Source organism: Pteronotus mesoamericanus, unplaced genomic scaffold (assembly GCF_021234165.1).
Source record: "Pteronotus mesoamericanus isolate MK-2021 breed Mesoamerican mustached bat unplaced genomic scaffold, CSHL_Meso_final scaffold_232, whole genome shotgun sequence".
NCBI lineage: Eukaryota > Metazoa > Chordata > Mammalia > Chiroptera > Mormoopidae > Pteronotus > Pteronotus mesoamericanus.
In genome coordinates this window covers 2,842,999-2,857,550 of record NW_026555311.1, presented here as the reverse complement: position 1 = coordinate 2,857,550, position 14,552 = coordinate 2,842,999, and the positions used below count along the sequence as shown (strand labels likewise).

Here is a 14,552-nt window from a genome sequence, read left to right as displayed (position 1 = left end):
AAGTGAGATTATGAGACGCAAGGCTGGGAGGGTGGTCCTGGATGAAGGGGTGACCAGGCCAGTGAGAAAACCGGGTGCAGGCACAGTTCCAAAGGCTTTCTCATGAGCGGCTTGGATGGGGTGGATGGGGATGTTTGGCATGTCTGGAACTGGAGCCGCTTGTTGGATCACTCTGACGCTGACTGACATTACCATTAATTGGAGTGATGGCTGATATTACCGAAGGTTATCTTTAATAACACGTAACTGCACAGCAACTCCCAGTTCACAAAGCACTGTCATTTCTATTTTGGGTGACCTTGTTAGGGAGATGTATTAGAGATTATCTGATAGATTAGGAAAAAAACTGTCACTTAAGAGGATTATGGACTTGCTAAACTCAAAGAATTAATAAGTCATCAAGAGGCCTTTCTCTAGGACTCACATCTCCTGGCTCTTTCTACAGCAGATATTGGTTTGATACTGAAATTTTATTACTTTACCATTGTACACTGTACTGGTTCTGACTTTATTTTACTTTTCTCCAATCATATCTTTTCTTGATAGGAAGACTTGCCACACTGAAGAGAGCCAAAAGGGGAGGCCCAAAAATTGTTAGAAAGGGGCGATTTATGTTTCTGTCCTCTTCCAGGAAAGAAAAATTCCCGAAGACCCCCCTCTCAACTGCCCTGATATTCCAGGACACTCATAACACAGAATGAGATTGCTGCCCTTCAACGATTACCATTCTTGTAGATAAATGGGTTCGACACTGCAGTCTCGCTCTCTCAAGACCCAAAGGTCAGCAGTTCTCGTCCATGTGACCCTAGTGTGTCTGTTCCCCATGTGCTCTGAGGGCCAGGCCACAGACAGAACTGCCTAAATGTCATTCACACGGGTCTTTGATGAGCTGTTATTCATCATTTTGAAGCTATAATGTTTTTTTCAGATAATTTTTAAAGGAAGTAAAGTACATTTGTTTTAAAGCCTACATGTTACATTTGGAAATGTGCATGAGTTAGTTACTCAATCTCTTTCAAGCTAAGTTTCTGAATTTTGCAAATGTTCCCGATGGGATTTTGTTACAGTGCTCAGCATCCCAGGGGGGCTCTAACCTCTGCAATCCCCTTCAAACAGTAGGGTCTAGACAAGGGCTGCAGGGGCTAGGCAGGCAACCAGTACTTCCCTGAGCACTACCAAGTTCCTTGAGGGAAACTTACAAGCGTCCACCGATACCACCACCCTTTAATCTTGCTCAAGTCTGCTGAGGAAGCTGCACAGAAAGGTAACGATTTGTATTTTTGTTTTTCATGGAATCTCCTTGAGAATAAACTTCAATCCTTGGAAAGAAATGTGCCCAACTGAAATGGTCAAGAAAATGAATCAAGTGCTCTGCTTGAACTTGGAAAAAGCAACTCTGATCGCACCTGGCTATGGTGCAACACTTTCCATTTGCATCTTAAGATAAAAAGTCAATGTGCCTATTGGGTATGTTAACAAAACAGAATGTGGACAGAGTTTAAGTTGAAGCCAATGTGCCCACCTCTGCTGCTTTATTCATAAGGTAGACTGACTGTAGTCAGAGCAGATCAACGCTGCTGCGCCTCATTTTCTAGGTGGAACCTGCATGCCTGGCAACCAAGAACACATCACAAGTGCATCATACCTGTCGTGCCTCAGAGCTCTCATGTCCACATAGACGGTGGTGGGATCAGGTCCTGAGGTCCCCTGCAAGCAAGGACACAGTGCGGTTAACTCATGTGCAGTGGGGGGAATCTGGGTCTGTTTCCTACAAGCTAGTAAGCATATTTTAGGTGAAATCTGAAACTGAACAAAAACTGAAAGCACTGAAACCACATCTTTTCATGATACCTGTTAACTTTCAGTTTCATAACCTCAGTTCTGAAAGGAACTTATTAGAATAGTACTGGACTTTCACACAGCTTGACTGTCAATCACATTTAGAAAATTAGAAAAGTGGCATGCCACATGTCTTTCCAAAAAGAAAAAGAAAAAAAGAAAAAAAGAAAAGAAGGCTGACAGTGCTGAGACAACGTTGGCCTGGCCACAGCAGGCTGTCAGGGATGTAAGGTTCATTCGCTGAGAAATTTGTTTGACTGTGTGTATCCAAAAATATCTAGAGCTCAAGAAACTGAAGGAGAACATGTGACATGAATGGACAGATTAAGGAAAAAGAAATGAGATAATTATCTTGTTCCTTTTAGTTCTACTTTAGTCTTGGTTTTCCTCCAGCTGCAGGAGGTTATTTTTGTCTGTGACGCAAGTTGGGGAGGCTTTGAGTCTACAACTAGTCACTCGGTAGCCTGAGCTATCTGACTACTTATTTAACCCAGCGGTTTAGAAATCTTATCTTGCACTGTCAATCCTTCCAAGTATATGCTGAGTTGGCTTCTGACCAGCAAGATCTGCCCAGGTAACAACAATGTCATTAAAGCTACATTACAAGCCAAATATCTACATACATTTCTTGGGAAGGCAATATAATACCTTGGGTAGAAAAAGATGGGACCTAAAGTAAATTTGCCAAACGGTAAGGGAGCTCCTCAGAATTAATTTTAAGAACTAAAATTCTTCAGGAGAGAATTTTAATCTTGTACCAAAGGCATGTTTATATACATAAAAAGTTAAAAATAAAGACACCTTCATTAAGATACACTATCCTATTAAACAACACTGGTCATTGGGATCTCACCACGAAGGCAGAGAGCACACGCTGCCAGCCTCTAGCTGGAAGCTCACGCTGCAGCACAAGGCAAGGAGCATTCTTTCTAACCTGTGACTATTCAGTGGAGCTGTGTTACAGACTAGTGCTGAGTGGAAAAGTGGTTTGATGTTCTGAGTAATGCAAAACACATAACCAGGGAGGGCCAATTAATCAGTAAACAAACCAGAAAACAGGTCACTAAAAGCAGGAAATGAACTAAAATGGAGATGACCCCAAACTGGCAAAGAAATCACGGATCCTGTACAACGAATGAAAGTACAGCACTTGTCACAAGTGTGAAACATTCGGACAGATCTGAGGAATGACATCATGCTGGGCACCAGTCCTCTTGACCACGTGGTCTGTAAACCCCAGTCAGTCTGTGCACTCAACTCCTAGTCTGCCCCACTGTGGGGAGTGGACAGGTCGGTGGTGGGTGGGCACGCACTGGTGTGGATGAAGAGGAAATCCCTACCTGCTCGGCCAGCTTCCACAGCCTGTGGGGCTATAGCAGCAGGAGGTGGGGAACAAGAGAAAGGAGAGAACACCAGACCAACAGAAACCAAAAACAAATAACACACAACAGACACAGAAACAAAACAACCCAACAGTCAAAAATGGGATGAAGAAGAGGAAGGGGTAGGGAGGAGAATGCAAAAAGCAGGGAACAAAGTAAAAAGAAGATCAAAAACAATGTCAAATATGGAAATTGTTAAAATCAATCACTGTACCATTAAAGGCTAAAAAAAAATCTTTTAAAAATGTCAACATATCCACAAAGCAACAGAAGAGAGTAATAGATGACTGGCCATGGACACACAGACCTGCGTACTTTTTTTTTTTTTTTTTTAATGTGTAAGGTTGAGTGGTATTACTGGCTAGTTTAATTTTATGGTACTTTTTTAAAGTTTCTTTTCTTTTCTGAGAGAAGTGGGGAGTATAAATTATGAAGTCGAGTGTTCTTCATTGAAATACTTCCAAGTTTCCTATTACAGTAATGAAGGGAGCTTGGAGGCTTTTACATCTCAACTCAGCTCAGGGTGTCCAGCCCCCTTCACATACAAGATTAGGTACAAGGAAGAGGCCAAAGCATGTCTGCAGCATGAAGGGGCCAAACACCAGGACACCAGGCTCCTGCGTGGTCGAGCTCAGCATCCTGTGCCAGCCCTCTCGGCTGCCATCCCCAAAGACATCTCTTTCCATTTTCTTTTCACTTTCTATGGTTTCGATACCCACCTCTATTCCTACTAAATTATCCACATCAGCATGGTGGGAAAACTCCAGAAAGCAACAACCCAGGCAAGCTTCTTTGATACAATCTGCTTTTCCCTAGGTGACTTAGGTATCTTTTCCAAATATTCCCAAAAATATAGAAGAAGTTATCCCATGGGCACCTGGGTTGATTCGCCGTTGCTGTGTCTGTATGGCCTCACCCAGCCCTCTTCCGACAATCCCATTACCAGGTAGACTCCAGAGGTGACAACAGCAGCGATAAAACAGCAGTCTTAACGTGGCAATAACCAAAGCCGGACTGAAAAATTACCACCACTCACCTTGGAGGTGACTCTTACAAAAATCAATGGTTCCAGATGTAAAATGATGATCCCACCCTCTTCTGTTCCTCCCTTCATGACGGTAACTATGACTACTGCTTTTTCTCAGCACCTTTATCTTTAAGAAACTGAGGCAGGACTCAAAGATAGAGAAGAACGGAATCAGTGAAAGTATGTGTGCACTTAGAAGGCACATGGGACAATAATGTTCATGACTTTTCTAATTCATAAATTTTGTTATAATGGCTCAAGGTTGTATTTCAAAAGAAATACATATGATTAGGAACTAATTTCCTAACTTGTAGATGTGTGGAGGGGATGACAGCTTCTGGACAAAACCGTCTACATTATTAAGGGCACATGAAGATGAAGACAAGGAGTTACTATGTAGGCGTTTCCAAATTTTGAACACACTAAGGTACCAGAATCTGAGATCACAATATACATATCAGGAGTGCTTATTTAACAAAGGCTTCACTTTGCTAAAGAATGCAAGCAGGATTTTCTTTAAATAAAGAGATCTCTAATGCACAGAACTAGTTCCAAATATTTAAAAATCATTAAATACTTGGACCAGCAGGAAAGCAAAGTTATTCATTCCAACCAAAGCTTATCAGAAATGAAAAAAACATGTTATAAATGGCAAATTATACTAATCAGAAGAGTATTAATTTTATAATTCAGTTGTATAATAAAAAAGTTACTCATGGAATTTCTAAATTATATGATTTATATACTCATTTATATAAATTATAGTAAAATTATTTTTTCTTATTGGTGTAAGAGAATCATACCAGTTAGGTACTAAGTATTTATTGGACAAGTGAATTATATTTAAATTTCAGCTACAGATCTGCAAACTCATATCTCAAACAGTACAGAAAATCCAGCACATACTTATTCTAACTAAGTGGTGCTTTTGCTTTTCAGTGATTCACATGCTGTACTATTAATATGATCTAGTAATAGCACATAGCTCCTTAAGTTTATGTAAAAGTTTTAAGTAGAAATGTGTGAAGTAAAGACACGATTTACTGATGTTGGGTGTATCTGCTCTGCTGCGTGTTTCAGAGACAAGGAAGTTTTCCCTCACTGGAGGCCACAGGGGGCAGTTTCTGAAGGAGTGCATTCTGGGGGGTCTACACCTGCAGCGCGTGGCCACGGCACGGGATTCACCACGGGGCCACACCAGCAGTTGAACTTTAAGAAGTGTTTCCACCTGCATGATCCCAAGCCATGTTCTTTGGTCCTCCTGGGAAATGTATTAACAAAAATCTTTTTCAACATTCTAACTGTGGTCTAATTTACATCCACTGAAATGCGCAGATTTTAAGTGTTCCGCGAGATGATCTTGATAACTGCGTGTGCCCATGTAACCCCCGCCCCAAACAGCATATTAAAATTCCTTTGCCCCAGGGAGTGAGTCGACCCATCTTCATACCCCCAACAAGGCTAAAACTTTCTGACTGCTAACACCGTAGATTAGTTTTACCTATTCCTGGGCTTCCCATATATGGAGCAACACAGTTATGGCCTTTTGTGTCTACTTCTTTCATGGAACATACTGATTTTGGAATCCATCCATATTGTTGTTTGTTCCTTTCCGTTCTAAAAAGTATTCTGTCGTACGTGTGTATCGTGACCTATTTATCCCCTGGTTGTGAACATTTGGGTTACTTATAGTCTGTGGCTATCATGAAAAAGCTATAATAAGCCTTCTTACACAAATGTAAGCAGATATGTTAATTCCTAAGTACATATAAACATGCTGTTCATAGGGCTAAAATGCATTTAATTTTATAAAAAACTTACATCGCTCCCCAAGTCAGCAATGAATGAGGGTTCTAGTTGGTCCATATCCTCATCAACATTTAGTATTGTCAGCCTTTTGATTTTAGTTATTCTAGAAGGTGAGAAATGAAATCACCATGTAATTTGTTTTTTTTGTTGTGGAAATCACAGTTTCAATATCGGGTACCACATGCTGTGCTTTGACTCATCATTTCCCTGGAGCAAAGGGTAAGAGGGCCTGTGGGAATTTCGAAAAATGTGAACATGTCTAAAAGTTTCACATCATCCTTGTGCAGGGGCCATATTAACTTGCTCTGTATGGTCTAGTTTTAGTACATAGGCTACTAGAGCAAGCACACCATGTGATTTTAATTGGTATTTTCTTGATGAATAATGATGTTGAGCACCATTTCATGTACTTTTTGGTTATTGGAATTATCTTCTTTTGTTAAGTGTCCATTCAAGTCTTTTTGTCCACTTTCTAAAAATTTTTCTTTTTATTATTTGTAGTTTTTAAATATATTCTGGATGGAATTCCTTTGTCAGATATATTACAAATATATTTTCCAGTCTGTGATGTTCCTATTAATCTTCTTAAATATAGCGATTAAAATTAATTTTAATTTTGATGAAGTCCAGTTTATCATGTTTTTCTTTTATATTTAGTGTTATCTGGGAACTGAAGAAATCTTTGGGTATTTCAAAGTCATGAAGACATTCAATATCTTCTTCAAGAGCTTTACTCTGTAAGTTTTATTATAGCCATTTAGATCTCTCATTCATCTAGAGTTAATTTTTGTGTATTTTATGAGGATGGAATTGAGATCATTTCATTTCATTTTCAGTTGTTCTAAAATTATTTGTCAAAAACCTTTTTTCCCCCTATTGAATGGACTTGGTGCCATGGTGGATCTATTTCTGGATTCTCTTTTTTTTAGTTGTGCTTTTCTCTTTTGGTTTCTCTTCATGACAATATCACATTGTCTTGATTATTTAAGTTTTTTAGTGAGCCTTGAAATCAGGTAGCCTGAATCATCCAACATTGTCATTTTTCAAGATTGGCTGTTCTATTTCCCTTGCAATCCCGTAACAACGTCAGAATCATTTTGTTAATTTCTTCAGGAAAGCCTGCTGTGATTTTGATTGTGATTGCACTGTCTCTACTGATCAATGAGGAGGAAAAAAGTCATCTTGAAAATACTGACTCTTCAACTCCCTGCTCCATGAATATGGCAAAGTCCTTGATTTATTTAAGATTTAATTTCTTTTAGCAATGTTTTGTGATTTTTAATGTATACCTTCATTATATTTATTAAATACTTGAAGTTTTTTATATTACTGTAAATAGCATTTTTTAATTTCATTTTTTAGTTATTCATTGCCACTCTATAGGAATACAATTAATTTTTATATATTAATTCTTATTTGTGTTCTTTTTAACTTCAAGTATTAACATTTGTCGTTTTTGTAGTTTTGTAGTTAGGGTGTCTGCAAACCTGCAAATAATGACTAGTTTTATTTATTCATTTCCAATATTTGTATCTTTTTTTGGTCTTACCTCATTGGTTAGGACTTCTGATACTATGCTGATGTTCCTGCTTTTAGGGAAAGCACTCTGAATCATTAAGTATGAGATTAGCTACAAGCTTTTTGCTTATGCTTTTGTCAGATTGAGGAAGTTCTGTTTTCCTAGTTATCCCACAAATGGGTGCTGAAGTCTCTTAAATACATATCCTGTTTCCATTGATACAATCATATGATTTTTCTCCATCATTCAATTCATGTAGTGAATGAGGCTGATTGGTTTTTGAATGATAAAGCAACTTTGCATTTCAGAGATACAACCTACTTTGTTACAATGTGTTACCCTTTTTACATATTGCTGGACTCCACATGTGACTATTTTGAGAAATTTTTCCATGTGGGATATTGGCCAAGAATTTTTTTTTCTGGGAATATTTTTGTCAGATTTTAGTATCTAGGTTATGTGCACTTCATAAGATGTGTTGAGAAGTGTTCCTTCTGCTATTTTCTAATAAAAAGGTTGTTTCTTTTTAAGATTTATTTACTTTTAGAGAGAGAGGAGTGGGGGGAAGAAGAGATAGAAAAGCATCAGTGTGTGAGATACATCAATTGGTTGCCTCTCACATAACATCAACTGGGGACCTGGCCCGCAACCCAGGCACCTGCCCTGACTGGGAATTGAACTGGTGACTTTTGGGTTTGCAAGCCAGTGCTCAATCCACTAAGCTACACCAGCAAGGGCTGAAAAGGTTTTTTTTTTTAAGATTGGTATTTTCCCCTTGGAACCATCTGGGCCTAGCAGTTATATTTTTCTCCTCCTGTGAAGGTTCTGGATTATGGATTTAATTTAGTTATTAGATTTTATTTCTTCCTGGGTTAGTTTTGATAATTTTTGTCATTATTTTTTTTCACTTAAGCTGTCAATTTTGGGGCATACTGTTGTTCATAATAGCCTCTCTTCCTGAAATGTCTGCTCTATCTGTAGTGAAATCACCTCTTTAACTGCTAATACTTGTCTTGTAACCGGGAATAAAAACTTTATACTCCTCTGACTGACCATGAAATAGAATTAGAGTAAGATGTACTAACAAACTGATAAAAAGAACTCACATACTAACAGTTTCTTGTAAGCATATTGAAGGCATTAGCAGTTCCATTTCCTGCTTGTGCAAGAAATGGCCTTGACCACGACTTTGGTTGATGCAGATCACCCAGCTGCAGGAATCTGGCTACACTGACCACCTCCAAGATGCTCACGTTACAGATCCATAACTGGGCCAGCAAGGACACTGCCTGCATGTCCACAGTCCCTCCCCCTGCTCTCCTTGTTCTCCTTCTCCCTCCTCATAAAAACCCCTGCCTGCACTGAGATGTTGAGATGGACTTTGAGAGGAAAGTCTCTAATCTTCCAGGTTGCCGGCACCTGAATAAAACCACTTTGCTTTACATCAGCACCTGCCTCTAGAGTATTGGCTTTCAAAGTGGCGGGGTAGCTGGACCTGCATTCAGTTACAATATTATGTATTTTGAAGCTCTGTTATGAGGTGCATAAGCTTTTAGGGCTGTGTTCTCTTGATGAATTGATCCCTTCATCTTGTAAAATGACCTCCTTCGTCCCTGATAATATTCTTTGCTCTGAAGTTAATATATCTATTAATATAGCTTCTTTGGCTTACTTTTGATTAGCATTGGTATGGTGCAACTATTCCATACTTACACTTTTAGTCTACAGTCAAACTTTGGATCTTGAACATCTACTATCTTGAAAAATTTGGTTCTCAATCATAAAAAAAACCACATTTCGTTTGTTGAACACAACGTCAGTTCTTGACCCCACAGCCCTTTCATGCTGATACAGCGAAACCTCTGTCCTTAAACTTAATTTGCTCAATTTGCAATTGAAGAGGTAGAAAAAGAGGGAAAGGAGGATAATACTATTTCACTAGTCAACAAAATGTTTGAGAAGTAAAGAGAAGTGCAAAGTTTTATCAAGAAATATCACCCTGAAAAGAAGTAGCAAACTGTTCAATAAACTTGTTCAATGACAATTCAGTGTTTCATTTCAGGCAAGTGTTAAAACTCAAACAAAAACAAACATCATTGGATATGTTTTTAGTGAGAGAGAGGCCCAGTGAGCCTGAACCAAGTTCTAGTGGAACAAAGAGACAAAAGAGAGAAAGAACCCCTGAAGAACAGCTACCTGACATTTTTATGGAAGGGGACCCCCCCATTCCAAACAATAACATCCCTCCATCCCTCCTCTCCATATTCAGTCATCAATAGCTCTCAACATTAAAGGTAAGTTCTACTGTGTATATAAATTTCTTTTTTACTGTACATTTAATTTCCTTTTTGCTAAATTTTTATTTACATTTCATGTCCTTATTTTATTAAAAAATATATATTTAAAAAAATTTTTTTAGAGAGGAAGGAAGGGAGAAAGAGAGGGAGAGAAACACTGATGTGTGACTGGTTGCCTCTCACTCACCCCCAAGCCTGCGACCTAGGCCTGCGCCTTGACCAGGAATCGAACCTGTGACCTTTCAGGTCACAGGCTGGTGCTCAATCCACTGGGCCACACCAGCCAGGGTTTGTTTTTAAAGTATTTATAGTTTAAACTGTACATTAGACATGTACTGTATATATGAAAAACTAAAACAGGAAATCACATGGGGGTCTGGATCAGATTGACTCAATTTACAGTATTTGTAATGGAAAAAATAATTAAGTTTTTGAACAAATCGTTTCTTGAACAGCCTTTCAGAACAAATTAAGTTCAAGAACTGAAGTCTTTATTTTTATTAATTTATTTATTTTATAAGGATTGTATTTATTTATTTTAGACAGAGAAGGGAGGAAGAGAGGGAGAAAAACATCAATGTGTGGCTGCCTTTTGAGTACCCCTTACTGAAGAGCTGGCCTGCAGCCCAGACATGTGCCCTGACTAGGAATCAATGTGGGAACCCTTTGGTTCACAGACTGGCACTCAACCCACTGAGTCACATCAGCCAGGGCTGAGGTCTTTATTTTTAAAGTGAGTGTTTTGTTGAGAACTTTATATAGTTGGGTCTTCCTTTTTAAAAATACAACTTCATGGAGTGTTTACAGCATTTATATTTATTGGATTATTTATGTGATGATATTTATATCTATCTTTGTTATTTCATTTCTTATTCATTCCATCTATTTTTCCTTCTTTTTCTCAGCCTTTATGTGTATTGACTGTTTTCATAGGTCCACTTATCTCTTCTGTAGATGTGTTAGCTTTAACTCTTTGTTTTTAACATTTTAAAATTAGTAGTTACTTTAAGATTTATAGCATATATCTTCAATTTATTATAGTCTGTATGATATAAGAACTTTATAATAGTATAGATAGTATACTTTCATTTCTTCTCTTTTAACTTCTGGGCAGTTTTCGTACAGTTGACTTTTACAAGTTAAAAATTCCACAACATATTACTGGTTTTATAAAAGTAGTCAACTACCTTCGAAAGAGATTTAAACAAACAAAAAAATATTGTAAGTTGACCTATGCAGTTGCCATTTCCAGCATTATTTGTACATACCCAGATTTCATTCCCTTCTGCCTAAAAGATTTCTGTTAATATTTCTTGCTATGTGGGCCTGCTGGCAATAAAGTCTCAGCTTTTGTGAGGCTAGGAAGTTTTATTTAGCCTTTGCTCTTCAAAAATATTTCCACTGAATATAAAATTCTAGGTTGACAGTATTTTCCTTTCAGTATTTAAAGATGTTTTCTGCTTTCCTCTTTCTTACACGATTTCTGATAAGGAATTTAAAGTCATCCTATCTTTGGTCCTGTGTGTAACTTGATTTTTTCCTGGCTGGATTTAAGACTTTCCCTGTATCACTGGTTTTGAGCAATTTAATTGAACACTTTCCTTCATATTATGTTAGAGGTAGCTGAGTTTTGGGATTTGTGGGTTTATAGTTTCCTCAAATTAGAATATTTCTTTATGTACTTTTTCTGGAACTCCCTCATTCCTCTTTTTTTTTTGGCGGGGGGACTCCAATTACATGTGTATTAAGTCCCTTACAGTTTTCCCAAGGTTCACTGATGCTCTTTCCATTTTTTTTTTTTGAAATTATTTTTTCTGTTTTATTTTGGAAAGTTTCTATTGCTATATGTTCAACTTCACTCATCTTTTCTTCTGCCATTGATTCCATCCAGTGTATTTTTCATCTCACATATTGTAGTTTTTACATCCTAGAAGCTCAATTTCAGCTTTTTTCTTTTCAGCATTTCATGTTTCTTCTCAACTTTTAAATATCTAAAATATGGTTAAAATAATTATTTTAGTGTCTTTGTCTATAAACTCAACATCTGCGTCAATTTGGCTTTCTATTGCTGTTTCTCCTCGTTGTGGGTCATAATTACCTTCTTCTTGGCATGCCTTAGAATTTCTGATAGGATGTCGGACACTGTAAAATTTGACCTTGTTAGGTGCTGCATACATCTGTATTCCTGTACATTCTTGATCTTACTTGGAAAGATCAGATTACTTGGAAAGAGCTTGATCCTCTTGGTTCTTCCTTTTAAGATCTGCCAGGTGGGACCAAAGCCGTGCTCGCGTGAACTGTGATTTTCAGTCTGCCTAGTGGGAACAAGCACTATTCCCTTGAGAACTTTTGGCTGGTTCTGTTTCTGGCTTTGGGTAGTTTCTGAATATGAACTGAAGCTTTCATTTGGTTATGCTGACTGGTATTCAGCTGAATATTGGGGAGGATCTCTCTGGCACCCTGTCCTGTGAACTTTAGTGGCCTTCGTCTCCTCAGACTCTCAGCTCCATCTCCTCCACCTAAAGAGCGCACTAGGCTCTGCCTCAGCTCCCCCTCCCTGCACCCTGGTTGAAAAACTCTCTCAAGGCAGCAATATGAGGAAATCACAGGGTAAGCCTTGTCTCTCAGGATCTCTGGCCCTTGCTACTTGAGATCCAGTGTCTCCTTTACATATTTGTCCATCCTTTGCTTGGAGAGACAGCAAATCTGGTTCCTGCTGCTCCATCTTGGCCAACAGAGGAAGTGTCTATCTCTAATACTTGTAATTTGTTCCCTCCCTCATCATCTGTCAGATAGTATTTACATATAATTTGCATGCATTTTTTCCTTAAGCATATCGGTTGATTTTGACAATGTATACAGTCACGTCACCACTATCAGTCAAGATAAAAAATTTTTATCACTCCAAAAGTCCTGCCCTACCACCTTGCAGTAATCTGATTTTTGTGCTTACAGTTTTACATTAATAAACTTATATGGTATGCAGACCTCTGTGCCTGGCTTCCTTCACTCAGCAAACTGTTTCTGAGATATATCCATGCTGTTCCATGTAGGAGCAGTCTAGTCCTTGCTATGACCAAACAGCATTCCATTGCATGCACGGACCAAAACCTGCCCTTCCAGCCTCCGTTAACAGATACCAAGTTGTTCCTAATTCTTGATGGTTATGAATAAGGCTGCTATAAACATGTGTGTGTAGGCCCAAGAGAACATACATTTTCCTCTCTTGGGTAAATACCCAGGAATGGATTGCTGGGTCATACGGTAAGTCCATGATGAACTGCCTAAGAAATTGAGACACTGCTCTCCAAAGCAGCTGTGCCATTCCAACAGGGAAGCCCGAGGCTCCCAAAACTGTCTCCATCCTCACCAGCACTTGGTATCATTAACCTGTCTCTTCTTTTTCTAATGATCAGTGTTGGTAGAAGTTTATCAGGTTCAATAATTTAGTTAGAAAGAATCAACTTTTAATTTTGTTTATTCCCCTTCCCATTCATCTAATTTCTATTTCATTTATTTCTACATTTATTTTTATTTTTTCTTCAAAGGTAGTGAAAATTCAGCTCCTTCGCTGGGCTTGACTGTGGTGGTCCATGCCATGAACTGGTAAACTGGTTAAAGAAATCTCTTTCACAGAAAGGTCAGCACACCCCGAGGGGGCGGGGGGGAAAGCCTGCCTATTGTTTCTGCTTCTAGCTCTGCCACCAGAGCTAAGTTCATGTGAAGACACCATATGGGCTGCAGGCCCAAGCTATTTAATTCTCTGGCCTTTTAAGAAAAAGTGCCACTGAACGCTTCCACTAGTCTACAGAATGACATGAAATCATAGCTTTTTCTGTGGGTTCTGCTGAGGTTAAAGAATAAAGCAGCTCAGATGCTTCTATTCTTGGTTCAAGGCACAGGCTGAATTTTCTGCAACTGATAAGGAATCACTTGTTTATGTGTTGAGACACAGCCCGAACCAAAGCTAACATTGGTCGTGAAGCTTGTTGAGTTCAACATTTGCTGGACATCTCATCATAGGCTTTAGGACCCTAAACTCCCCCTGTGGCTATCTCCAAAGTTCCTGAATGTGCAGATGGAAAGACACACTTAGCACCTGGCAGAGCCATGTGCTTCAATGTGGTAATGCCCAGTGCCCAGCAGGCATTAGACATCCAAGAACACTGTACAGAGGAATAAGTGAATGTGCCCCTTCTTTTCTCTGATGTTTAAGAATGGGGTGAAGAGTATGTGTTGATGTTGGGCAGCCAACAGGATGAGCTGAAGTAGCCAGTGGTCATTCCTTTTTGGTCACCAAGCATCAGAACTATCCCTCTGCATCTGGAGAACTCTTCTACTTTTGGAACCTGGCTGCATACACAGCCCATCCCTCTGTAGTCACTAAAAATATCCAACGTCTTCCTTCCCAGCTTCCCTGGAAGCCAGCATGTGGAGAGGTAACCAAGCCTGCCAATTAGCTGTGCCCGTTCATGGCACACGGGAGCACGCTCTTGTCCTTGGCAGTGGAGGTGTCTGTGACATGGGCCAGACTGTGGCTGTGCTAGTGGAGGAGCCTGGTGTCCTGGGCCAGCTGGCCAGTGGTGCGAACTCGCCAACACCGGCGTCCTCTCAGGAACAGTGCTGAGGTCTGAGCCGTCCCAGCTGCTCAGTTCTAAATGGGGTCCTCTAGCTCCTCA

General features: G+C 39.2%; 1 protein-coding gene and 1 non-coding gene across 3 annotated transcripts in view; both read right to left on the bottom strand.

Moving 5' to 3' along the window:
• DIP2C (disco interacting protein 2 homolog C) overlaps positions 1–14,552 on the bottom strand; it is a 425,367-nt gene that overhangs the window by 17,834 nt on the left and 392,981 nt on the right. Inside the window, exons 33-34 of one of the 2 annotated variants that reach the window (XM_054591598.1) lie at positions 3,180–3,209; positions 1,646–1,707 (exon numbers count right to left, since the gene is read on the bottom strand). In XM_054591598.1, coding sequence (XP_054447573.1) covers positions 1,646–1,707; positions 3,180–3,209 — 92 coding nt within the window. The remainder of the gene's footprint in view (positions 1–1,645; positions 1,708–3,179; positions 3,210–14,552) is intronic. The other variant, XM_054591599.1, reaches the window with a different exon arrangement.
• On the bottom strand, positions 6,300–6,401 carry LOC129085462 (U6 spliceosomal RNA). The gene has a single exon (XR_008530714.1). It is a non-coding gene; the product is annotated as a U6 spliceosomal RNA (small nuclear RNA).